The sequence below is a fragment of the Pongo pygmaeus genome, chromosome 15, assembly GCF_028885625.2.
Source record: "Pongo pygmaeus isolate AG05252 chromosome 15, NHGRI_mPonPyg2-v2.0_pri, whole genome shotgun sequence".
Taxonomy (NCBI): Eukaryota; Metazoa; Chordata; class Mammalia; order Primates; family Hominidae; genus Pongo; species Pongo pygmaeus.
The window spans coordinates 72023119-72048336 of NC_072388.2; the positions used below are offsets into that span (position 1 = coordinate 72023119).

Sequence of the window (25218 nt, forward strand, 5' to 3'; positions counted from 1 at the left end):
GCCACACCTGACAAAATCTCCCAGCATCCAAGATTGGAGATTCCTGGTCTGTGTAGAGTATATGGTTTTGCACGAAATCTTTCTAGTCTTGTGATTGCTTCAGTTTAATTTGTCACATAAAACCACAAGTATTTAATATTAATGTATCAGTGGTTTGGTGTTTTTGTTCCCAGTACTGGGCATTGCGCCGGGAAAAATCTGAATACTGGAGCTACAGAGTTAACTCTAAAAGTGCTTTTATTGGTTTCTAGAAACTGGAAGAAGAGAAAGGCAAAAAGGAAAAAGAAAGACAGGAAATTGAGAAAGAACGGAGAGAAAGAGAGAGGGAGCGTGAAAGGGAACGAGAAAGGCGAGAACGGGAACGAGAAAGGGAAAGAGAACGTGAACGAGAAAAGGAGAAAGAACGGGAGCGGGAACGAGAACGGGATAGGGACCGTGACCGGACAAAAGAGAGAGACCGAGATCGGGATCGAGAGAGAGATCGTGACCGGGATAGAGAAAGGAGCTCAGATCGTAATAAGGATCGCAGTCGATCAAGGTAAGGCTTTACTGAAGTTACTGTTTCCTGATAGCTTTAATAGAACTACAGGGTAGTCCTCCAGAGTACCATTTACCATTTGCATTCATGGAATGAGAAAATTTTTTGTGTGTGTGAGACATTCTCACTCTGTCACTCAGCCTGGACTGCAGTGGCTGAGCAATCTCCGCCTCCTGGGTTCAAGTGATTCTCATTCCTCAGCCTCCCAAGTAGCTGGGATTACAGATTCATACCACCATGCTCAGCTAATTTTTTGTATTTTTGGTTTTGCCATGTTAATCAGCCTGGTTTTGAACTCCTGGCCTCAAGTGATCCGCCTGCCTCAGCCTCCCTAAATGCTGGGATTATAAGTGTGAGTCACTGTGCCCGGCCTGAGAATTTTTTTGGAGACAACATGGTCTTTGTCTGTCTGTCTGTCTGTCTTTCTCTTTCTCTCTCTCTCTCTCACACACACACACACACACGCACACACTCTCTATGGGTGAAAGTAATAGTTTTCAACTCTGGTTAATTTCTGTCTGAAGCCACTTTTTATAGAAACACAGTGACCGCTAAATGTTCTGGGCAGACATGACTCCCTGTTGTCTCCTTGGGTCCGTGGGCATTTTTAAAGTTGCTCTTTTTGTTGAAGTTCTGTATACTGAGACGTCAGCTCTAGCGCCACGTCTTTTTAGCCCCTAGCATTTTTATTTGTTTTTGTAGCCCACTGCACTGCCACAGCTTAATCTTTCTGTCTATAAATTTACTATCTACCTCTACCTCTGGCTCCTAGTAATTTTACTCTTTGGAAGGTTTTATTTTTTATTTAAACTTTTTAAATTATATATTTTTTTGTTTTTTTCCCCCTGAGACAAGGTTTTGCTCTGTCACCCAAGTTGGAGTGCAGTGGTGCAGTCTTGGCTCATTGCAACCTTTGCCTCCCAGGCTTAAGCAATTCTCCTGCTTCAGCCTCCCGAGTAGCTGGGACTACAGGCACACACCACTGTCTCGGACTAATTTTTGTATTTTTGTTGTAGAGACCAGATCTTGCTATGTTGCCCAGCTGGTCTCAAACTCCTGAGCTCAGGTAATCTGCTCGCCTCGCCTCCCAAAGTGCTGGGATTACAGGCGTGAGTCACCATGCCCGGCCTTATATTGAATTATTTTGATGAGTCATCTCATTGTTGAGCAATGAGGTATAGCAAACATGAACAAAGGAAGAAGAGAAAGCAGCAAGGAAGAGAGAAAAAGCTCCTTTTTCTTCAGGCTAGTTTAAAAATATACATTACTGTGTTGCAGTTTCTTACTTGATTATGGCTGGAGGGAGTTCCACTTTAGGTCATTTCACCTAGTTGCTAGAACTGGAACTGGAAGCCCAGAGCTCTCAACCTTTAGTAGGCATTAAAATTATTTCATTCTGTCCATTCCTGATACAGTCATTGAGAGGTTGATATGTATAAAATCCATCTCTTATATTTATGGCGTAAGTGTATCCATAAAGAGTATATTTCATATATACATATTAAATACACACACACACACACAGAATTATTTGATTAGATCCTTGGCATCATGCTATATGTAACCTGCAGTTTGGTTTTATTACTTTTTTTTTTTTTTGGAGACGGGTGTGCTCTTTCACCTCAGCTGGAGTGCGGTGATACAATCATAGGTCACTGTAAGCTCCAAGTCCTGGGCTCATGGGATCTTCCCACATCAGCCTCTGGAGTAGCCAGGACTACAGGCACGTGCCACCATGCCTCCTGGCCTCAAGCAAGCCTCCGCCTTGGCTTCTTAAAATGCTGGGATTAGATTTTATCACTCTGAATTAAATATTTGAGAACTTTCAGTGCTGATACTTATAAAAGTTCTAACTTAATCCATGCAACATGTCAAAATTCTCTGTTTTCCACGTTTGCCAGCACTTACTCCTTGATCACTAGTAAGCTAAACTATCTCTTAACATATTCATTAGTCCTTCATGTTTCTTTCGGGAATTAAGTTTTCCTTTTTTCTGTTTTACACCATCAGGGGATTGACTATTCTTCCAGTATATGATGGGCATTAACCATTCATTTTAATGATTTATAACCATTTTATATTCAGATTGTATTTGTTTTCTGACATACCAGTAAGCATTAGATATTAGAATGCATTTTAGGATTTGGGACTGCAATTTATGTCTTTCTGATGAGTGTAGAGGAGGTTATATAGTTCTATGGAAATCAAGTGCTAGATTCTAGCCTGTGAGATTTTATATTATTTCATAATGTATGTTGTCCTCCTTTACTTTGGTCTTGAAAACAGAAAGTAGACTGACAGATTTGTAAAATATTTTGTTTACATTAGAGAAAAAAGCAGAGATCGTGAAAGGGAACGAGAGCGGGAAAGAGAGAGAGAGAGAGAACGAGAGCGAGAACGAGAACGGGAGCGAGAGAGAGAGCGAGAGAGGGAACGGGAGCGAGAAAGAGAAAAAGACAAAAAACGGGACCGAGAAGAAGATGAAGAAGATGCATACGAACGAAGAAAACTCGAAAGAAAACTCCGAGAGAAAGAAGCTGCTTATCAAGAGGTAAGTTGAGAAAATGCTTTTATTCTTAAATCTTGGTATCCCTTAATAGGTTAATCAAAATTTATAGAACGCTATGTATAAATTTTTAAAGCTTTGAAAATTTAATTTTTTTAGCGCCTTAAGAATTGGGAAATCAGAGAACGAAAGAAAACCCGGGAATATGAGAAAGAAGCTGAAAGAGAAGAAGAAAGAAGAAGAGAAATGGTAAGATTCTAGGCTAAAATAAGTGATTTTTCAGGTAAAAAGTCAGATTATATCTTTACTGCTAACTACAAGTAACTTAATAATTGAAATGCACAAGCTTCTCTGTTCATGGATAATTTAATTTTTATGTATTTTGAGTAATTTTGAGCCAGTTTAAGTACACCAAAATCTTTTTTCCTCTTCAAATTTTTGCTGCATCTAAAGTTATCTTTTTGTATACCATCAAAGTAAATTTGTCATATAGTAATATTTAAGTCAAGAATTTATTAACTTATTTTTAAGAATCTGCATATTTTTAAAATTGTTGAACTGTTGTTATTAGATGTAATAGTTGCATTTGAAATTCCATAAGTTAAGAGTAAGAGATTCATTTTATCTCATGGATTGTTTGCTATTGGTTTAGAGTTGGGGGGCATTACCTTTAAATTGATTGATGAACATGATTTAAATTTCTGCGTTTCTTAAAAACTATTTCTTATAGTATCATCTACCTTAAAAATGGAATTAAAAACCATATACATATACATACATGTATACATACATGTATGTATATACTTTTTTTTTTTTTTTTTGGAGACGGAGTGTTGCTCTGCCACCCAGGCTGGGGTGTGATCTCGGCTCACTGCAACCTCCTCCTCCCAGTTTCAAGCGATAAGCCATTCTCCTGCCTCAGCCTCCCGAGTAGCTGGGATTACAGGCGTGTGCCACCACACCCAGCTAATTTTTGTATTTTTAGTAGAGACGGAGTTTCACCATGTTGGCCAGGATGGTCTCAAACTTCTGTCCTCAAATGATCTGCCTGCCTTGGCCTCCCAAAGTGCTGGGATTACAGTCGTGTACCACCATGCCCAGCCATATTTTTTCGTTTAATAAGATAATCTCCAGTTTTGTTGGTGTGCTTAGGTATTGTATTTGAAGATTATATTCAAAGAGCATATTTATTGTAGCATAGTGTATATATGTAGTTTGCATTTTACAGATGCGTCCTCATTCAAACTTTTCTTAGAGGTAAAAAATTTAAAATGTCTAATGTGACCTATACTTAATATATGGAGTATATGAAAACTAAAATTTAAGAGGATAAGAAAAATCTTTTTTTTTAACCAAAGTATTATTATCTTTATTATGGCATAGAGTGGTATTTTATACATATCTCATTTTACAGTAAAAACATTTTATGTACAACTGTAGAGAGATAGCTGCACAGATAACTCCAACTTAAATTAGAAAATATTTTCTCTATAGAAAATAGTAAAAACACCGTTTCCCAGGCTAGCCCAACAAGTTTATTTAAACCAAATAGCTGAATACATATACATTTATAAATATGGTTTGAATTCTGGGATCCAGGAGAAACTTTAGTTTCATTTATTGAAACGGCCATGTTTTTCTTAAAATTATGTGAAGAGAAATTCCTATAAATCTCCCTCTTACTCTTGGTTTATGTCTGGGTCAGAAAAATCTGTTTACACAAAAAAGGGAAGAGTAATCTTTATTACTTGTATTTTAATTTTATACATTGTCCTTATTTCCTCAAAGGCCAAAGAAGCTAAACGACTAAAAGAATTCTTAGAAGACTATGATGATGATAGAGATGACCCCAAATATTACAGGTAAAGAAGGCTTGTTCTGTGGATTCGTACTTGGTTTTTTATTAGCTGTATTTTTCCATCTGCACAGTTGATAATGCAGCTCCACTAAGTGGAATAAGAAAAACAAGAAACTTTCACATTCCGAGTAGTAATTACTTCTATAGCTAATACACTGTTTTCTTGGGAGAAAAGAGCTATCAGAAAAGGATCAACATTTCTGTGCATCTTTTGTGCAATGGGGGAGCCCATGATAGTATTACATCAAACAATACTATTTTTTTCTTTGTGTGTTGTAAATAGGTCTGATTTTTAAAATTTTTTCTTGATTTTTTTAGAGACAGGGTCTTACCTCGGCTGAAATGCAGTGGCATGATCATAGTTCACTGTAACCTTGAACTCTTGGGCTCAAGCAATCCTCCCTCCGCAGTCTCTTGAGTAGGTTGGACTATAGGTGTGGGCTACCACACCTGTCTGCTAGGTCCAATTTTTATAGCAAGTTACAACTAATCTCTGTAACTATCTGGGTTTGTCTAGAAATTTTGGTCTTCTAGCAATTTGACCTCTCGTCTCTCACCCCATCTCCAAATCGATACATTATTGTGAAGTAACAGTTGTGACAGCTGCCTTCTCTCATTCTTTGTTCCCATGGCATTTTCAAACTACTCTCATTCTAGTATTTATGACATGGCAAAATTGCTTGTTTTGTTCTTCCTTCCATCCCAACTGTAAGTTCCCTGGGGATATAGACAGTGTCTTGATACTATTTTATCTCTAATTTGTCTGACATGATACAATCATAGTGAAGATATTTAATATGGTTAAATTTAATATAGTATAGCCAAAATAATTAAAACATTGGAATTAGTAGCTTAAATTTAAAGAGTGCCAGGGATTTGGCTTTGTAGAAAGTGCCATGAAATCAGCAAAATATTGAAGGCTAGAAGCATAAAGTGGCAATGTATAACATCAACATTCTGAGAAGTAATGAACTGCTAGATAGGAGAGAACCTCTGCTTTCTGTTGATTCTGCACTACTTTCTGAGATATTTTTTACAAGTGAATAAATTGAGGATACAGAACTCTCAGTGCTACTAATGCTACTTTATATATTTTTTTAGGTTGGTATCTAGGAAAACAAAAATTATTTGTTGGGTATTCCTTGTGAAATAGGCACAAAATGTGAGCTCTCTTTCTGAAAGTGACTATTTTACTTGATTAGACACTTATTAGAATGACTTTAAGAATGAAGGGAACATAGTGATAAATGACAAGATAATGCTTATTTGTTATACATTTACATGTAGAGAGCACATTCTGGTGTGTTCTGTAGATACAGAACATTAAGACATTCTTTAACCTCTTAGCATGCAGGTTGTAGTATTGAAAAGAGGTGCTGTTGGAGATGTCATGTTTACTTCTCAATGATCTGAGTATTAAATAAGCCTTTTATCATTCACTTTTACAGAGGAAGTGCTCTTCAGAAAAGGTTGCGTGATAGAGAAAAGGAAATGGAAGCAGATGAACGAGATAGGAAGAGAGAGAAGGAGGAGCTTGAGGAAATCAGGCAGCGCCTTCTGGCAGAAGGCCATCCAGATCCAGATGCAGAGCTTCAGAGGGTAAGATACTGTACCATCCGGCTGGGCACGGTGGCTCACACCTGTAATCCCAGCACTTTGGGAGGCCGAGACGGGCGGATCACGAGGTCAGGAGATCGAGATCATCCTGGCTAACACGGTGAAACCCCGTCTCTATTAAAAATACAAACAATTAGCCGAGTGTGGTAGTGGGCACCTGTAGTCCCAGCTACTCGGGAGGCCGAGGCAGGAGAATGGCATGAACCCAGGAGGCGGAGCTTGCAGTGAGCCGAGATCGCGCCACTGCACTCCAGCCTGGGCGACAGACCAAGACTCCATTTCAAAAAAAAAAAAAAAGATAGTATACCATCCACATGATTTTTTTTTTTTTTTTTTTTTTTTTTTTGAGGCAGAGTTTCACTCTTGTTACCTAGGCTGGAGTGCAGTGGCGTCATCTCAGCTCACTGCAAGCTCCGCCTCCCGGGTTCACGCCATTCTCCTGCCTCGGCCTCCCGAGTAGCTGGGACTACAGGTGCCCGCCACCACACCCGGATAATTGTATTTTTAATAGAGACGGGGTTTCACCGTGTTAGCCAGGATGATCTCGATCTCCTGACCTCGTGATCCGCCCACCTCGGCCTCCCAAAGTGCTGGGATTACAGGCGTGAGCCACCGCGCCTGGCCGATTTTATTTTAAGGTTATCATGTCATCTTAAAGCCAACTATGATGCAGTTTATAGTTAAGGGAAATGCATTTTATGCTCCATGTAACGTGCTATTTTGTGGAACATTATTAGTACTTTTTCTTTAATTACACGAATTGTCAGTATTAGTTGATTTACAACTTCATTCTAAACATCCTGCAAATATCTTACTCGTTTTCTATGTATGTCTTTTTTTTTTTTTTTTTTTTTAAATTAGATGGAGTCTGGCTCTGTCTTCCCAGGCAGGAGTGCAGTGATGCAATCTCAGGTCACTGCAACCTCTGCCTCCTGGGTTCAAGTTATTCTCCTGGCACAGCCACCCAAGTAGTTGGGATTACAGGTGCCCGCCACCACACCCAGCTAATTTTTTTGTATTGTTAGTAGATACAGGGTTTCACCATGTTAGCCAGGCTGGTCTCAAACTCCCTACCTCAAGTGATTACTGGCCTTGGCCAGTACTGGGATTACAGGCGTGAGCCACTGCGCCTGGCCATTCTATTGTATGTCTTCCAATGCCACTTTGCTAGAATCTATTTCTGTAGTTGAACCTGTTTTTCCTATAATTTGCTCTGACACTTACTTTTTGTGGTTTAAGTTCCTACTCTATTGCCAAAGTATTTTGTTTTTATTTTTATTTTTTATTTATTTATTTTGAGATGGAGTTTGACTCTTGTTGCCCAGCCTGGAGTGCAATGTGCCTGATCTCGGCTCACCGCAACCTCTGCCTCCCGGGTTTAAGCGATTCTCCTGCCTCAACCTCTGGAGTAGCTGGGATTGGCTAATTTTTTGTATTTTTTTTAGTAGAGACAGGGTTTCACCATGTTGCCCAGGCTGGTCTCTAACGCCTGACCTCAGGTGATCCACCAGCCTTGGCCTCCCAAAGTGCTGCTGACATTACCAGCGTGAGCCACCGCGCCCGGCCAGTATTTTGTTTTTAAAATAAAGACGTTTCCTTTTTTTTTTTCTTTTGAGACAGAGTCTTGCTCTCTTGCCCACACTGGAGTGCAGTAGTGTGATCTCTGCTCACTGCAGCCCCTGACTCCTGGGTTCAGGCGATTCTCCTGCCTCAGGTACCCGAGTAGCTGGGTGGTAGTAGGGATTACAGGTGCGCACCACCTTGCCTGGCTAATTTTTGTATTTTTATTTTTATTTATTTATTTTTTGAGACGGGGTCTCGCTCTGTCGCCCAGGCTGGAGTGCAGTGGTGTCATCTTGGCTCACGGCAGCCTCCACTTCCCAGGCTCCAGGGATTCTCCTGCCTCAGCCTCCTGAGTAGCTGGGGTTACAGGCACATGCCACCACTCCCGACTAATTTTTGTATTTTTAGTGGCGACGGGGTTTTACCATGTTGGCCAGGCTAGTATTAAACTCCTGACCTCAAGTGATCCACCCATCTTGGCATCCCAAAGTCCTGGGATTACAGGAGTGAACCACCATGCCTGGCCTTTTTTTTTTTTTTTTTTTTTTTTTTTTCCCTGAGGCAGAGTCTGGCTTTGTTGCCCAGGCTGGAGTGCAGTAGTGGAATCTCTATTCACTGCACCCTCTGCCTCCTGGGCTCAAGTGGTCCTCAGGCCTCTACCTCCGGAGTATCTGGGACACTTACAGGCATGAGCAGAATGCCTGACTGACTACTTTATGCTTGTTTGTAGAGATGGGGTTTTCCTGTGTTACCCAGGATTGAGCCACTGCCCATGTCCTTTTTTTTTTTTTGAGATAGTCTTGCTCTGTTGCCCAGGCTGTAGTGCGATTCTGCGAGGCTCACTGCAACCTCCACCTCCCAGGTTCAAGCGATTCTCCTGCCTCAGCCTCCTGAGTAGCTGGAATTACAGGTGTGCACCACCACACCTGGCTAATTTTTGTATTTTCAGTAAAGACAGGGTTTCACCATGTTGGCCAAGCTGGTCTCAAACTCCTGACCTCACATGATCTGCCCGCCACGGCCTCCCAAAGTGCTGGGATTACAGGCATGAGCCACCATGCCTGGCTTTTTCTCTTTTCATAAAGACATTTTACAAGAGGTAATGTAAAACAAAAATCAAGTTGAATGGTGTAGAGTTGTAGTTAATCAGATTATTGTTTGGGTTTTAGATGGAACAAGAGGCTGAGAGGCGCAGGCAGCCACAAATAAAGCAAGAGCCAGAATCAGAAGAGGAGGAAGAAGAAAAGCAAGAAAAAGAAGAAAAACGAGAAGAACCCATGGAAGAGGAAGAGGAGCCAGAGCAAAAGCCTTGTCTGAAACCTACTCTGAGGCCCATCAGCTCTGCTCCATCTGTTTCCTCTGCCAGTGGCAATGCAACACCTAACACTCCTGGGGATGAGTCTCCCTGTGGTATTATTATTCCTCATGAAAACTCACCAGATCAACAGCAACCTGAGGAGCATAGGCCAAAAATAGGACTAAGTCTTAAACTGGGTACGTTAGCATTTCCTTCCTTCTTTATTTTCTTCCCTTCACCCCTGCAAATACCTGTATTGTGCTTTAAGGAAAAAAATTTATATTTGTGCTTGGTTAGGTAGATAGAAGATTACTAAAAAATGCCTTTCTAGCTCACGATTGTTTTCATAGTTTTACTAGTGCTCCTATATCTGCAGCTGCCTCGAGTTCTGAGAAGAAGTGAAAAGTTTAATTTTCTAGCACTTGTGAGTAGTGAGTTATTTTTTACAGTTGGGATCTTTCTCTAAGATTTGTGGAAGTATATTTTGCATTGCTTTTGAGGGATGGTGGGTTATAAAATGAAACATTTGGAAATTAGGTCATCTTGCTAAGAGAGTGTTTTTACTGTAGGTGCTTCCAATAGTCCTGGTCAGCCTAATTCTGTGAAGAGAAAGAAACTACCTGTAGATAGTGTCTTTAACAAATTTGAGGATGAAGACAGTGATGACGTACCCCGAAAAAGGAAACTGGTTCCCTTGGATTATGGTGAAGATGATAAAAATGCAGCCAAAGGCACTGTAAACACTGAAGAAAAGCGTAAACACATTAAGAGTCTCATTGAGAAAATCCCTACAGCCAAACCTGAGCTCTTCGCTTATCCCCTGGATTGGTCTATTGTGGATTCTGTGAGTAGGAAATTATATTTCATCATATTATTGGGAACAGTTGGAATATGCCATAAAAATTCATTTGAAGAAAAAAAACTCGTTTGATTCTATTAATGACAAATAAGTAGGGATGATTATCTTGACACCAACTCAATGCCATGATCAAGAAATTAGTAATAATGGAAATTTTTTTGGTGGTACTTGAAGACTTACTAAAAGCAGATGATTGTATCTTGATACATATCTGTCTTAGTTCAACTTGTGAATTAACATTATATTTTAGTCTCAGGAAAAATCATGAAGCTTTAATAACTGTTATAGCAAGTTACAATTCTTTAATTCAGTAACCATGCTTTGTTTTGCAGATACTGATGGAACGTCGAATTAGACCATGGATTAATAAGAAAATCATAGAATATATAGGTGAAGAAGAAGCTACATTAGTTGATTTTGTTTGTTCTAAGGTTAGTCTTCTATTCTCTTCCATGCCAACATTTATTTTATATATTAAAATATTAGACACTTTTTAAAAGAGCAAAAATTTTACAGAGTCAAGTTCCATGATGGTTTAGGTTCAGTTAAGTGATTTATATGTGCTTTTTTAAAGTTATTTTTATTTTTGGTGTGTTTTTTTTTTTATTATTCACTGCAGTGGATGCAGATTTATGTCTGCTTTAATGAACCTTTCCATCCAACTTCAGACTCCTCACACCACATGTTTTTATTTCAGTGGTCGAGGAGAATGGAATTGCTGGTTACTGCCAATTGTGTGCTCTCTTTCTGCCCCTGAGAATGCTGTGCCATCTTCTTCTTGTCTTGGTTGGAATAATTATGTTGAGATTTTATGGATATAGCCAGTAGCTTTTTCCAGCTCCTTTGTCAGTCACCCATCCTTTGGATAGGATCAAAATAGTTCCTTTCATATCATAGTAACGATCAGTGTTTATTGACTGACAGGCTGTGTTCTCGGGAGGTATTGTGTTAATTTTGTTTGTTTTTTTTGTTGTTGCTTTTTGTTTTTTGTTTTTTTTTTGAGTCAGAGTTTTGCTTTGTCCCCCAGGCTGGAGTGCAGTGGTGCAATCATGGCTCACTGCAGCTTTGAACGCCCAGCCTAAAGTGATCTTCCTGCCTTAGTATCCTGAGAAGCCGGAACTGTAGGCATATGCCACCACACCCTGCTAATTTTTTTTCTTTTTTTCTTTTAAATTATACTTTAAATTCTAGGATACATATGTATAACGTGCAGGTTTGTTACCTAGGAGTACACGTGCCATGGTGGTTTGCTACACCCATCAACCCATCATCTACATTAGGTATTTCTCCTAATGCTCTCCCTCCCCTAGCTCCCAACCCCCCGACAGGCCCAGCTGTGTGATGTTCCCCTCCCTGTGTCCATGTGTTCTCATTGTTCAGCTCCCACTTATGAGTGAGAACATGTGGTGTTTGGTTTGCACCAGGCTAATTTTTTGTATTTTTAGTAGAGATGGGGTTTCACCATGTTGGCCAGGCTGGTCTCGAACTCCTGACCTCAAGTGATCTGCCCGAGTTGGCCTCCCAAAGTGCGGGGATTACAATGCGTGAGCCACCACGCCAGCCGAAGATAAAGTTCTATAAAATGTTAACAAGACAGTGGTCCACGCCTTGTAATTCCCGCACTTTGGGAGGCCAATGGGGCAGAACACTTGTGGTCACAAGTTCGAGACCAGCCCGGCCAATATGGTAGAACCCCGTCTCTACTAAAAAGTCAAAAATTGGTTGGGCTTGGTGGCAGGCGCCTGTAATCCCAGCTACTCGGGAGGCTGAGGCAGGAGAATCACTTGAACCCGGGAGGCGGAGGTTGAAGTGAGCTGTGATCACGCCATTGCACTCCAAGCCTGTGTGACAAGAGTGAGACTCTGTCTCAAAAGAAAAAAAAAAAAAGAAAAAAAAATTATTTTAACCTAACACCGTTAGAATCTGTCATGAATGTTATACCCATTTTATACATGAAGAAATTGAAGTTTAAGGAGAGATTGTGTCTTGGCTATGTTGTATACTGAGTCTAGCCTCTGAAACCCATGCTCTTAACCACTAAGGTATATCTTCCCATTGTCTCCTGAAAACATAGTCTTAACTTTAATAAAACAGTTAACATAGTAGAAACACCGTATTTCTATAAAGGTATAGCTATGGTATTTTTCTGCCAGTAGTGCTCTTTTGATATTATGAACAGTAAATTTACTCTGTCTTCTCTAACTTGTAATTATTGTGGCATTAAAACTTGTGTCAGATTTGACTTAAAATTAAACTACAGACCACTATAGAGATTAATATTCCAGGTTTTGATGCCTCTTTCATTGAAGAATGATATTCTGAAAATTAAAACATTTATAGAATGGTTCCTTATCTGCAAGAAATTCCTGTATGAATTTGAGGATTCATACCTTAAAATTTCTTGACTGTATTGTTAATTTTTTATTTTTAATGTGACAATTATTTTCCTCTTTTAGGTTATGGCTCATAGTTCACCCCAGAGCATTTTAGATGATGTTGCCATGGTAAGTGAGAAATTCACTATTTTTATTTCTTTTAATTTAAAAAAATGTTTGTTTTGTTTTGTTTTGTTTTTGTCTTAAAATATAGATGGGGTCTCACCAGGTTGCCCAGGGTAGTCTTGAATTCCTAGGCTCAAGTGATCCTCCTGCCTCAGCCTCCCAAAGTGTTGACATTACAGGCATGAGCCACCACACCTGGCCAGAAATGCACTGTTATTAATATTTTAATTAACGTCTATATAAACTCACTTTTGAATTTGATTCACTTCCTGCCTATCTTTGTTCCAGAATCTTTTTTAGGCCTGAATTAAAACTTGAGTGGCCGGGCGCGGTGGCTCACACCTATAATCCCAGTACTTTGGGAGACTGAGGCGGGTGGATCACAAGGTCAAGAGATCGAAACCATCCTGGCCAGCATGGTGAAACCCCATCTGTATGAAAAATACAAAAATTAGCTGTGCGTGGTGGTGTGTGCCTGTAGTCCCAGCTACTCGGGGAGGCTGAGGCAGGAGAATCGCTTGAACCTGTAAGGTGGAGGTTGCAGTGAGCTGAGATCGTGCCATTGCACTCCAGCCTGGTGACAAGAGTGAGACCCCGTCTCTAAATAAATAAATAAGGCTTCATTCTTTTCCACCAGTTCCATTCATGTTTTCCCTGTGCCCAGCACAATGTGCTAGAAGCATAAAAGTGGAACAAATGACCTGTAGTAGCAGAGAGATAGGTATACAGATACTGAAACCTTGATGTACCTGTTTGAATTAGATACGTAGAAAGGATAATGGAGGTAGAGGAGATAGAACATCTGATGGCATTGATAGCAGTTAGGTTAAGCATCACAAGGATTACTACAGAAACTGAGACGTGTGTGTGTGTATGTTTTTTAAGTCGGATACATGTGCAGGTTTGTTACATAGGTAAACTTGTGTCATGGAGGTTTGTTGAACAGATTATTTCATCACCCAGGTATTAAGTCTAGTACTCATTAGTTATTTTTCCTGATCCTCTCCCTCCTCCCACCCTCCACCCTATGATAGGCCCCATTGTGTGTTGTTCCCCTCTCTTTGTTCATGTTTTCTCATCATTTAGCTCCCACTTATAAGTGAGAACATGCTGTATTTGGTTTTCTGTTCCTGTGTAAGTTTGCTAAGGATAGTGGCCTCCAGCTCCATCCATGTCCCTGTAAAGGACACTTTCGTTTTTTATGGCCGCAAGGTTGTACATATGTGCTGGTTTTTGGACAGGTATCCAAACACCTGTTGTACTGACAGTAAACATCAAATCCCCGTTGCATTTAATTTGGGATTACAGTCAGTGGTAGCATGTAGTTAACACTGTGATTTTGTGAGACAATGAAAGGAGAAGAAAATTGATGGTAAAGGTTGAGCAAGAGATTGAACTATGATCTCCAAGTTAGGAAGAAAAGAAAATAGTACCTGAATAGAGCTGGTGGTTTGAATGAATTAAGGACTCGTGGTTCCAGTGAAGTTGTGGAAGGTGAATTGTAATAAAACAACTGAAAGGAGAGGTTATGGTCAGAGTGTAGAAAGTTCAAATCTATATGTGATAGGTCAGCCCAGACGATGGCAAGGTGCACACTATGACTATGGGAAATTCCTGGGTATTGGGAGTCAGATTGGAGAGAAATACTGGAAATAGTTGCCAGAGCACTCATTTAAGTGGGGGGAAAGACTAGATACTTGCAGTGGATAAGGTGGTGAGAGCTCATGAATGTCACGGAGTTATTTTTTTTTTTACCAAGAAAGAAACAGTGAAGACCCACCAGTCATTCCTGTGGAGACTAAGACATTGAGAGTGAGAGACTGCCTGAGAAGTGCCAGGGCTCTAGGAGACAGAGGAGGGTTTCTGTTAAGAGGAAAAACCTAATTTAGTTGTTGATGTGTAGTATAAAATGGAATAGCGGTCCAAAGGGCAGAGCGGGAGGGTAGCAATGAGAAGATGAGTAAGGAAGGAAGAATCATCAAGCATGATATGAAATGGTAGATGACTGGGAGTACTTGCACTTGGAACTGCCACCAGAGATGTCAGGGAGGGACATAGTGAGGTTTATAGTCAAAAAGAAGGATTGTGAGGTCAAGCTGCTTTGTGTCCAGGCATTTTATGGTGTCTAAAGCCAGATAACATTCCTTTTCTGCTGCATAGCTAGCTTGATGCAGCTGTCATTTAGAACACCTGATAAAACATTTGTGAAAACTTCATTGCCTCAGAGGAAAGGAGAAATGTGAATAGATTTCGGTCCTTGGGGCTGGATTCTGAACTTTCCTGAAGCTTCCAGCCCCGTTTTTCTTGGAATAGTGGGTGTCGTAGTTAGGCCTGAGTGAAGACATTTTTTAAATAAAACAGTGTTCTAGCGTTTGGCCTCAGCAGAGTTCCTATCATAGTAAAGATTTCATGTCAGTGTTAATTTTAGATTTTTTGATCTATTGTAATATATTGATATTTGGAGTGTATTTAGACCACTGTTTATGATTTTGTGGCTCATTGTTGATTAGAATGAGAGGAAACCAGTTGAGCTAGTGTTGTCAAACAGCTCTGCTAAAAAGCTCATGGGCCTTGTAAATATTTATTGAATAAATGAGGAGACTGAATTTTTAGCCTGAGTACTGTTTCATTCTTAACAAAAGTCTGAGTTCTTTATATTATACCTTTTTCATTTTATGTAAATTAAATGAAGTTTGATTGCTTTTTGTGCCTACATCTCTCTAAAGTGTGACTCAGATGTGAATTAGTGTTACAACAGAGTTCTTAAACTAAGGTCAAATCTGGCTCATAGAAATCTGATCAAAACTTCTTTAATTAGTTATTGCCATCATTGAGAAAGTGACAGAAATTTCTTTCTTTTAATTTCTTTCTTTTCTTTTTCTTTTTTTCTTTTTTTGTTTTTGAGACAGAGTCTTGCTCTGTTTCCCAGGCTATATGGAGTGGCAGTGGCGCGATCTTGGCTCACTGTAACCTCCACTTCTTGGGTTCAAGCAATTCTCCTGCTTCAGCCTCCCAGGTAGTTGGGATTACAGGTGCCCACCCCCACGCCTGGCTAATTTTTGTATTTTTAGTAGAGACGGGTTTCACCATCTTGGCCCGGCTGGTCTCAAACTCCTGACCTCAGGTGATCTGCCCACCTAGGCCTCTCAAAGTCCTGGGATTACAGGCATGAGCCACTGTGCCCAGTCTCCTCCTAGGTATTTATTAAGCACTTATTATATACCAGGCACTTTTCAGAGCACTTAACTACATACCAACTCTTTTAATTCCCACTTAGTGCCTACTGCTGTGGTGTGTAGCTGCATGGCCTCCACTTTAGAGATGAGGGAACTGAGGCTCAAGTTAAGTAACCCAACCAACGACCTGTCGCTAGTAAGAGGCAGCAGTGCAATTTGAACCTATGTAGCCTGACTAGAGAATTTGAACCTATTTAGCCTGACTAGAGAATTTGAACCTATTTAGCCTGACTAGAGAATTTGAACCTATGTAGTCTGACTAGAGATTGAGTACTCTAAATTCCTACCCCAAGCTTCCTCAATGAATACCTGGCAACACTAGGCCACATTTCTGGAGCACCATCATAGCTGCCCCCTTTAGAAGGGAGCAGAGTAGGCCATTTCACCTCACAGCAGCCATAATGTAGAGGGCCAGATGTGTGTATGGGATGATGGCAGGAATAGTGATGGGGACACAAGGACCCTATAACTCATAAGTAGAGAGGAAGACAATTTCCTCATCCACCACTGGAAGAAGACTTGTTACTCAGTAGTCATGTGTGCCCCGTGATGATGATTGCATTTGCTTATTGTGTTTACTGTATTCTGGACCCTGTACTAAATACTTATATTCTCGTTTAATGTTCACTTTAGTGTCACATACACAATAAATGCTAGTTAAGATGGTACGGTTGGGCTGTGCACAGCAGCTCAAACCTGTAATCCCAGCACTTTGGAAGGCCAAGGTGGGCAGATTGCTTGAGCCCAGGAGTTTGAGACCAGCCTGGGCAACATAGTGAGACCCTGTCTCTACTAAAAAAAGCACAGAAATGTAGCCAGGAGTAATGGTGCACACCTGTAGTTCCAGCTACTGGTGAGGCTGACGTGGGAGGATCACTTGAGCCTGGGAGGTCAAGGCTGCAGTGCACCATGATCATGCCACTGTACTCCAGGCTGGGTGACAAGAAAGATCCTGTCTCCAGGAAAAAAAAAAAAAAAAAGTTTGTGAGGTTGTGTTTTCGGGGATAAATGAAATTCTGTATTGTTATTATGTAATTGTATATTATTTAGTTCTTCTTAAATTACTATGTTCTTTATGAAAAGCGTATGGTTTCCTTGGGAAGTTTTGTCAGACATGTATAATTGCAGTATCTGTAAAGGTAAAATAAAAGAATAAAAGGTGGATCACAAAAATATTGTACTGTTTGTGTTTAGTAAGCCATGGAATTTTGAATGATTTTTTGTTGGTGGTGGTAATTTACATTTACTATTTATTTATTTATTTATTTATTTATTTAGAGACGGAGTTTCGCTCTTGTTGCCCAGGCTGGAGTGCAGTGGCACAATCTTGGCTCACTGCAACCTCCGCCTCCCAGGTTCAAGCGATTCTCCTACCTCAGCCTCCCGAGTAGCTGGGATTATAGGTGCCTGCCACCATGCCCAGCTAATTTTTGTATTTTTAGTAGAGATGGGGTTTCGCTATGTTGGCCAGGCTGGTCTTGAGCTCTTGCCCTCAGGTGATCCACCTGCCTCAGCCTCCCAAAGTGCTGGGATTATAGGTGTGAGCCACTGTGCCCGGTCCATTTACTATTTATTAATAATACATTTCTCACACTGGACAAATTTTCTTTAAGTCATTTTACTGAAAGTAAAACTACTTCCTAAGAAAAACAAATATGTGTTATAAAGAACGTAGTAATTTAAGAAGAACTAAATATACAACTATGTAATAACAATACAGAATCTCATGTATCCCCTCAAAACAACCTTAAAACTTTTTTTTTGTTTTGTTTTTCTTTGTTGAGACGGACTCTTGCTCTGTCGCTCAGGCTGGAGTGCAGTGGCGCGATCTTGGCTCACTGCAAGCTCTGCCTCCTGGGTTCACGCCATTCTCCTGCCTCAACCTCCCCAGCAGCTGAGAATACAGGCGCACGCTGCAATGCCCGGCTAATTTTTTGTATTTTTAGTAGAGACGGGGTTTCACCATGTTGGCCAGGATGGTCTTGATCTCCTGACCTCGTGATCCGCTTGCCTCGGCCTCCCAAAGTGCTGGGATTACAGATGTAAGCCACCACACCCAGCCACTAAAACAACCTTAAAATCTTAACTAGCAGTTAAGTAATAAGTGCTTATTGTCAGTGGATGAAAAACTTTTTTATACTGGTCACTGTTGTTGCCAGATGTTGGTGATTGCTTCTCTTACATGTGTTGCTGTTTTGTTTCCTCTTTAGGTACTTGATGAAGAAGCAGAAGTTTTTATAGTCAAAATGTGGAGATTATTGATATATGAAACAGAAGCCAAGAAAATTGGTCTTGTGAAGTAAAACTTTTTATATTTAGAGTTCCATTTCAGATTTCTTCTTCTCCACCCTTTTAAGGACTTTGAATTTTTCTTTGTCTTTGAAGACATTGTGAGATCTGTAATTTTTTTTTTATTGTAGAAAATGTGAATTTTTTGGTCCTCTAATTTGTTGTTGCCCTGTGTACTCCCTTGGTTGTAAAGTCATCTGAATCCTTGGTTCTCTTTATACTCACCAGGTACAAATTACTGGTATGTTTTATAAGCCGCAGCTACTGTACACAGCCTATCTGATATAATCTTGTTCTGCTGATTTGTTTCTTGTAAATATTAAAACAACTCCCCAATTATTTTGCAGAATTGCACTTAATATTGAAATGTACTGTATAGGAACCAACATGAACAATTTTAATTGAAAACACCAGTCATAAACTATTACCACTCCCACTCTCTTTTGATCAGAAATGACAAGCCCTTGTGAAGGCATGGAGTTTAAAATTGGAATGCAAAAATTAGCAGACAATCCATTCCTACTGTATTTCTGTATGAATGTGTTTGAATGTATGTGTAAAAGTCTTTCTTTTCCCTAATTTGCTTTGGTGGGGTCTTTAAAACATTTCCCAACTAAAGAATAGAATCGTAAAGGAAAAGTGGTACTGTTCCAACCTGCAATGTCTGTTATAATTAGGTTATTAGTTTCCCAGAGCATGGTATTCTCGTGTCGTGAGCAATGGTCTGCTAACTGGATGGGGTTTTCTTATTAATAAGCTGGCTGCTTCGGCTTCTCTTTTAAAGGAATGTGGATCATAGTGATTTTTCCTTTTAATTGTATTGCTCAGAAATGAGGCATATCCTAAAAATCCTGGAGAGCTGTATTTAATGCATTTTTGCACTAATTGGTCCTTAGTTTAATTCTGTTATATCCCTTTATTTAAAAAAAAATTCATCATACCAAAAAGTATAAGTGAAAATCCCCTTTAAAACAAAACAAAAAAATGAAATAAAATTAGGCAAATTGACAGACAATGAGAGTTTTACAAACATGATAGGTATTCTGCTCGGCAATTTGTAAGTTTATATCTTATTTAAGGATAAAGGTAAATCATTCAAGGCAGTTACCAACCACTAACTTTTTGTTTTCATTTTTGTCTTGTAGAAGGTTTATATCTTGTTTTACCTTGGCTCATTAGTGTTTAAAAATGTACTGATGATGTGCTTAGAGAAATTCCTGGGGCTTTCTTCGTCGTAGATCAGAATTTCACCAGGGAGTAAAATTACCTGAAAATGTAAGAAGTTTTAAATAGCTTTTCACACAAATTAGATGCAACTGTTCCCATGTCTGAGTACTTATTTAAAAGAAAGGTAAAGATTGGCCTGTTAGAAAAGCATAATGTGAGCTTTGGATTACTGGATTTTTTTTTTTTTTTTTTTTAACACACCTCAAGAGGACATTTGAAAACACTGTTCTTACCCTTGAACCCTGATGTGGTTCCATTATGTAAATATTTCAAATATTAAAAATGTATATATTTGATCCTGGGGACTCATATTCTTTCAGAATCATGTAAATAAATGGCATCATGTTGTAATTGTGTGGTGCATACTAGAAAACTTAAAAATATGGGCTGAATTTTTTATGGACTTGATTTTTATGACTATTGGTATCTAAAGGTCAAGGAAGCCATTTACATTATTTTGGATGAATCTACTATACATCTATGGAAATGCCTCTTTTTATTATTTTAAATTCTGGTTTCTCAACGGAAAATTTCAGAAAAGATGCCCCTTGCCATTTTCGTTTATTTTTCAGTCTTTTCTTAGACACACCCCCAGCCTAAGACCTTGTTCTTAGGCTGTAAGCAGTTTATTGTGTCTGTCTTTTCTTAACATACTGCACTGTTGCTGTTTCAGCATCATATTATGTTGTTTTTATTTAGCCACTATTAACATGAAGGTTTATTCAGGTAGATTTGATTTCCTTTGCTTAGTTTCTTCTACTGCTCTGTCAACTATACTTATCTTAAAGGGCCACTCTAAAAACAAGGGAGATCTCGTAATCTGAAACCTTTGGGGAGATGTACTCTTTACTGCATAACATCTCCAGTGAGGTTTGTGACAGGACCTCAACTAAATATATGAATTTGTGCAAGTTCATACATTAAAGTTTCTGCAGCAGAGTGAAAATTGGTACAGTAAATGTGGTAGAAACTGTTAATCGCTTAATGCCAGTTTAAATCATGTTTTGTAACCAAGCTTCAGTAAAAGCCTTTAGATTGTCAGAGTTGGTTGTTTTATAGAATTGTATATATAAAGAATTAGACATTAAACAGGCATATTCTAGTGTCTGAAAATACACGTAAGAAATTTCTATTAAGTTGCTTGAACTTTGTGGGTTAATTTTACCATAAACCCATAAATTAATTTTAGTTTGAAAACCTTATACAGTATGAATTCATTTTGCCATTTCAAGTTGTTATATAAAGAGCATGAAAGTCTTTTTTTGTTGTTTTTTTTGGGGGGATTTGTTTTTTTGTTGTTGTTTTTTTGTTTTGTTTTTTTTGTTTTTTTTTTTTTGAGAGGGAGTTGTGCTTTTGTCGCCCAGGATGGAGTGCAATGGCGCGAGCTCAGCTCACTTCAACCTCCGCCTCCCGGGTTCTGGAGATATTCTGCTTCAGTTTTCTGAGTAGCTGGGATTACAGGTGCCCACCACCACACCCGGCTAATTTTTTGTATTTTTAGTAGAGACAAGATTTCACCTTGTCGGCCAGGCTGGTCTCAAACTCCTGACCTCAGGTGATCCACCCGCCTCAGCCTCCCAAAGTGCTGGGATTACAGGCGTGAGCCACCTTGCCTGGCCAAAGCATGAACATCTTAAGAACCAGTCTTGATCTGGCAATTAGAATACTACTTTTCTTTATTTGTCCCTAAAAACAAAATAAAGTATGTACATCTGTTCACAAGGAAGAAAGGTAAGTTTGAAGTTGTTTTTTTTAAACTTTAATGTGACCCCAAATCATCTGAGGAGTGCTTGTAGAAATAGAGACACTGAAGTAGCAGCGCTGGGGTGGCGCCGCAGGCTTTGCATTTCTGGACAGCTCCCAGCTAATGTTATTGCCAACTGATCCAAGGACTACATTTTGATTAGCACTTTAAGGTGTCTATTCAGTATTATTTTATCCTAACAAACTACATAAATGGAGCTGAATTTTCCTTTAAGTAGATTTTAAAGGGAAAAACATTTTTTGAGGCAAATGCACATAATTCATGAACGTAATGTAATCTTGCAAAATTATGCCTGAGAAAGCCCTAATATTCTAGGCTTTTTTTCCATCCAGCCCTGAAAATTTTTTCTGTAGATAACTTTATGTTGTAGCTTATTCTGAATCTTATTATAGCACTTCCCTGTAAACTATGTAAGTGTAAGCTAATGATTATTTTGTGAAGAGTGCTGTTTCAGGTATTAATCTGGCATGAATACTAGATATAGTAGAAAAACTGAGAAAATATTTAGCTTGAGAGCCAATTTGAACTAGACACTATCATTTTTTTCTCCTTTTTTATGGAATAAATTTAATGCAAATAAGTGTAAGCAGATATACAATGTTTAGATGAGGCTTATTTTCCCAACTCTTTTTAACAAGTTTTATGATGTCCCCAATTTATACCCAAAAGACAGCTGAGAGGTTTTATGTCAAATTGATTACAAACTTCTCTGGGTTGTATTTCAGTCTTCTGTTAAGTATGAAATTGAGAAATAGTTTTGCTCAACAAAAGATGATGAGGAATTGATTTGTGAATGTCACTGGAGGTAAAAGGGTATGAGAAGGAATCCCAAGCAAGCAAAGAAACAGTCTAGGTGTCAAGAAGAAAACAGGGAGGTATATACCAAACCCAGGAGCTACTAATATAACAATCATACTATAGACCGAAGTGAACTTACACTTTTTGATAAACTGATAGATTTTTTGTAATGTGATTATGGTAAAATACTGAAATATTTATGTTAATTTATTTGCATTTGAATGCTTACATTTTTAATTGACAGAATCTTTGCATTTCATTACTTGAGTCATGAAGGCCAAATTAAAGAATGGCAGTCTAAAATACCCAGGAAAAAAAGATAATTTCTAGAAACAAAAATAAAAATTCTTTTCAAGCCATGTTGTTTGAATTAAATGATACTCCTGAGTCTGTCTATTTTTTTTTTTTTTTTTTTTGAGACAGTGTCTTGAACCCAGGAGGTGGAGGTAGCAGAGAGCCGAGATTGCGCCACTGCACTCCAGCGTGAGCAACAAGAGCGAAACTCCATCTCAAAAAAATACATACATATATTTCTGGTAGCTGATCATCTAATGGTGGCAAAAAAAAATTACATGAGTTCAGGAACATCATTAGACATAAATACAAAATACTATGTGAATTATCAAATGTGATAAGCTAACAGAGGAAATGGGAAATAGGAAGATTCTCAGTAGAAGTAGTAATATGTGGAAGGGGCCTTAGAGGTCACCTAGTCTATTTTGCCCATAGTAATTATGTCAGTAGTCCCTGCAGGTGGTTTATCTAGAGGAGTATATATGGCGTTCTAATTCGTGGTCTAGCATTGCACTATTAAATAACCACTAATGACAAGTAGCTTTACATGCATTCACGTGAAATCTTTCTGTTTGTTTGTTTGAGATAGGGTCTGCCTCTGTCACCCAGGCTGGAGTGCAGTGGCAAGATCTTGGCTCACTGCAACTTCTGCCTCCTGGGCTCAAGTGATCCTCCCACCTCAGCCTCCCAAGTAGTTGGGACCACAGGTGCACACCAACACACCCAGCTGATTTTTGTAGAGGAAGGGTTTCACCATGTTTCCCTGGTGGGCTTTGAACACCTGAGCTCAAATGATGCCTTGATCTCTCAAAGTGCTGAGATTACAGGTGTCAGCCACTTCACCTGGCCGAAATTTTTTATTTGTTTAGAGATAAGGATTCCCTGTAAAGCTGCAGGGGCACAATTATGACTCTCACTGCAGCCTCGAATTCCTGGGCTCAGTGATCCTCTTGTCCCAGCCACCTGAGTAGCTAAGACTACAGGTGCACGCCACCATGCCTCCTATTTTTTGTGTTTGTGTGGAGATGAAGTGTGTTGTCTAGGCTGGTCTGAAGTGATCCTTCAGCCTCAGCCTCCTAAACTGCTGAGAATACAGGCATAAGCTTTTTTGATAAAGGAAAAACTAGTGAGCATTTCCCATTGTAGAATCCAAAAACATGAAAGTTAATTTTTTCCTGTCAATTTACAGTTTGTAAACGTACCCAGGTGAAGAGACTGGTCTGTTACTGCAGATAGAAAAGTACCAAAACAAAGTTTTACTTTGTTCAGTATACTGTCAAGGCAAGTTTCTAAATGAGAGGGTCCAGGTTCTTGGTTAAGAAGGAACTTAGAATTAACAAAACAGTGACAAACATTTGTGGCAGCGCGCCTCAGAGGGGGCACCAGCTGCAGGGGTCTGCCCACAGACCCTGACCCTGCGATGGATGAATAAAGTACACTGACACACAGATACTCTGTTTTGCCAGTCCTGCTGAGGGTGTCCCACCGCTTACAGACTCCCTGGAGAGTTCTGAAAACAGTTGCAACTAGGCCTCAGTCAGCTAGTGAGGCTTGCATTTATTCAGAAAGACTAACAAAGGCTTGAGTCAACACCATTAGAGGGTAATTGATATTGTGGACTTCCCAAGTAAAAAGCACTTAAGCACCCGTGGTACATCTAAGATTAGTCTTAAGATCATATGAGTAAACAAACTAGGTAAACTACTATGCCTTCCTTTATTACTACTTTAATTTGTTTAAAAGTAAAGATCAGGTTTCCTTCAACCATATCTATCACCTAAGCTATGCAAACTTCTCGGCCTTCCAAGAATTGTGTCTGTCTCTGTAACTATCTTTAATGTTTTTCCCACCAGCCTGATTGAATCCCAACACGTATTCAGAACTTAAGGCTAGAACAAGATGAGGAAGATATGACAGCCCATGATTTTAAGCAATCTAAGGAAACCCATGCTTGCAAAGAATTCAAATGACGTGAGAGCTAATAAGATAAAATGTGGCCATGCACCAAGCCTTGACGGCAATATTTAATCTCATAACAATTCTTATTTCCTCCTATATAAGAAGCATGGCAGCGACACTGTGCATAAATTAAGGCAAACTGTTTTTATGTGAAAATGTTAATGAGGTAGATTCCTTTGGAATCATTAGTGTGAAGAGCTGGTTTTTGTTTTCCCATTGCCTAGGTCCTGACTTTAGTAGTGACTGATCCAGCTTTTCTAGTCTAACAACCCTCTCCCCCAAGTAATTCTTTCATGCCCTGCCCTTCAGCTTCATCTTTTACCACTTACTATTGGGTTTTGCCACCATTTATTTTATCATTCACTTATCTGTTCCTCTTCCTAAGTTACAAACGCTTCTGAAGCAAAAGGAAATGCATCACTGCAGAGAGTCTAGGACCTTTAGTGTTATTTGGTCATTTACTGTTCATACACTGCAGCTTTTACTGTTTTGAACCTTCATTGCTATAGTAGGTATTGAAAAATACTGAACGACCAGAAGTGATTTGATTTCTCCCTCATCTGGTAAATAATCTTTTTTTTTTTTTTGAGATGGAGTTTTGCTCTTATCGCCCAGGCTGGAGTGCAATGGCGTGATCTCGGCTCACTGCAACCACCACCTCCTGGGTTCAAGTGATTCTTCTGCCTCAGCCTCCTGAGTAGCTGTGATTACAGGTGCACGCCACCACACCCAGCTAATTTATTTTTTATTTTTTATTTTATATATATATATATATATATATATATATAGTTTTTTGAGACAGAGTCTCGCTTTGTCACCAAGGCTGGAGTGCAGTGACGAGATCTCAGCTCACTGCAACCTCCGTTTCCTGGGTTCAAACGATTCTTCTTAGCCTCCCGAGTAGCTGGGAT

At 39.4% G+C, this 25218-nt stretch overlaps 1 protein-coding gene across 4 annotated transcripts in view; it reads left to right on the forward strand.

The window, feature by feature from the left end:
- RBM25 (RNA binding motif protein 25) overlaps nt 1-18603 on the forward strand; it is a 61270-nt gene extending 42667 nt beyond the window's left edge. For all 4 annotated transcript variants that reach the window (XM_054447815.2, XM_063651792.1, XM_063651791.1 and 1 more), the window contains 10 exons: nt 252-538; nt 2867-3089; nt 3204-3293; nt 4833-4906; nt 6351-6501; nt 9252-9576; nt 9949-10223; nt 10571-10669; nt 12695-12742; nt 18186-18603. In XM_054447815.2, coding sequence (XP_054303790.1) covers nt 252-538; nt 2867-3089; nt 3204-3293; nt 4833-4906; nt 6351-6501; nt 9252-9576; nt 9949-10223; nt 10571-10669; nt 12695-12742; nt 18186-18278 — 1665 coding nt within the window. In that variant the 3' untranslated portion in view covers nt 18279-18603. The remainder of the gene's footprint in view (nt 1-251; nt 539-2866; nt 3090-3203; nt 3294-4832; nt 4907-6350; nt 6502-9251; nt 9577-9948; nt 10224-10570; nt 10670-12694; nt 12743-18185) is intronic.
- The last annotated feature ends 6615 nt before the right edge of the window (nt 18604-25218 follow it).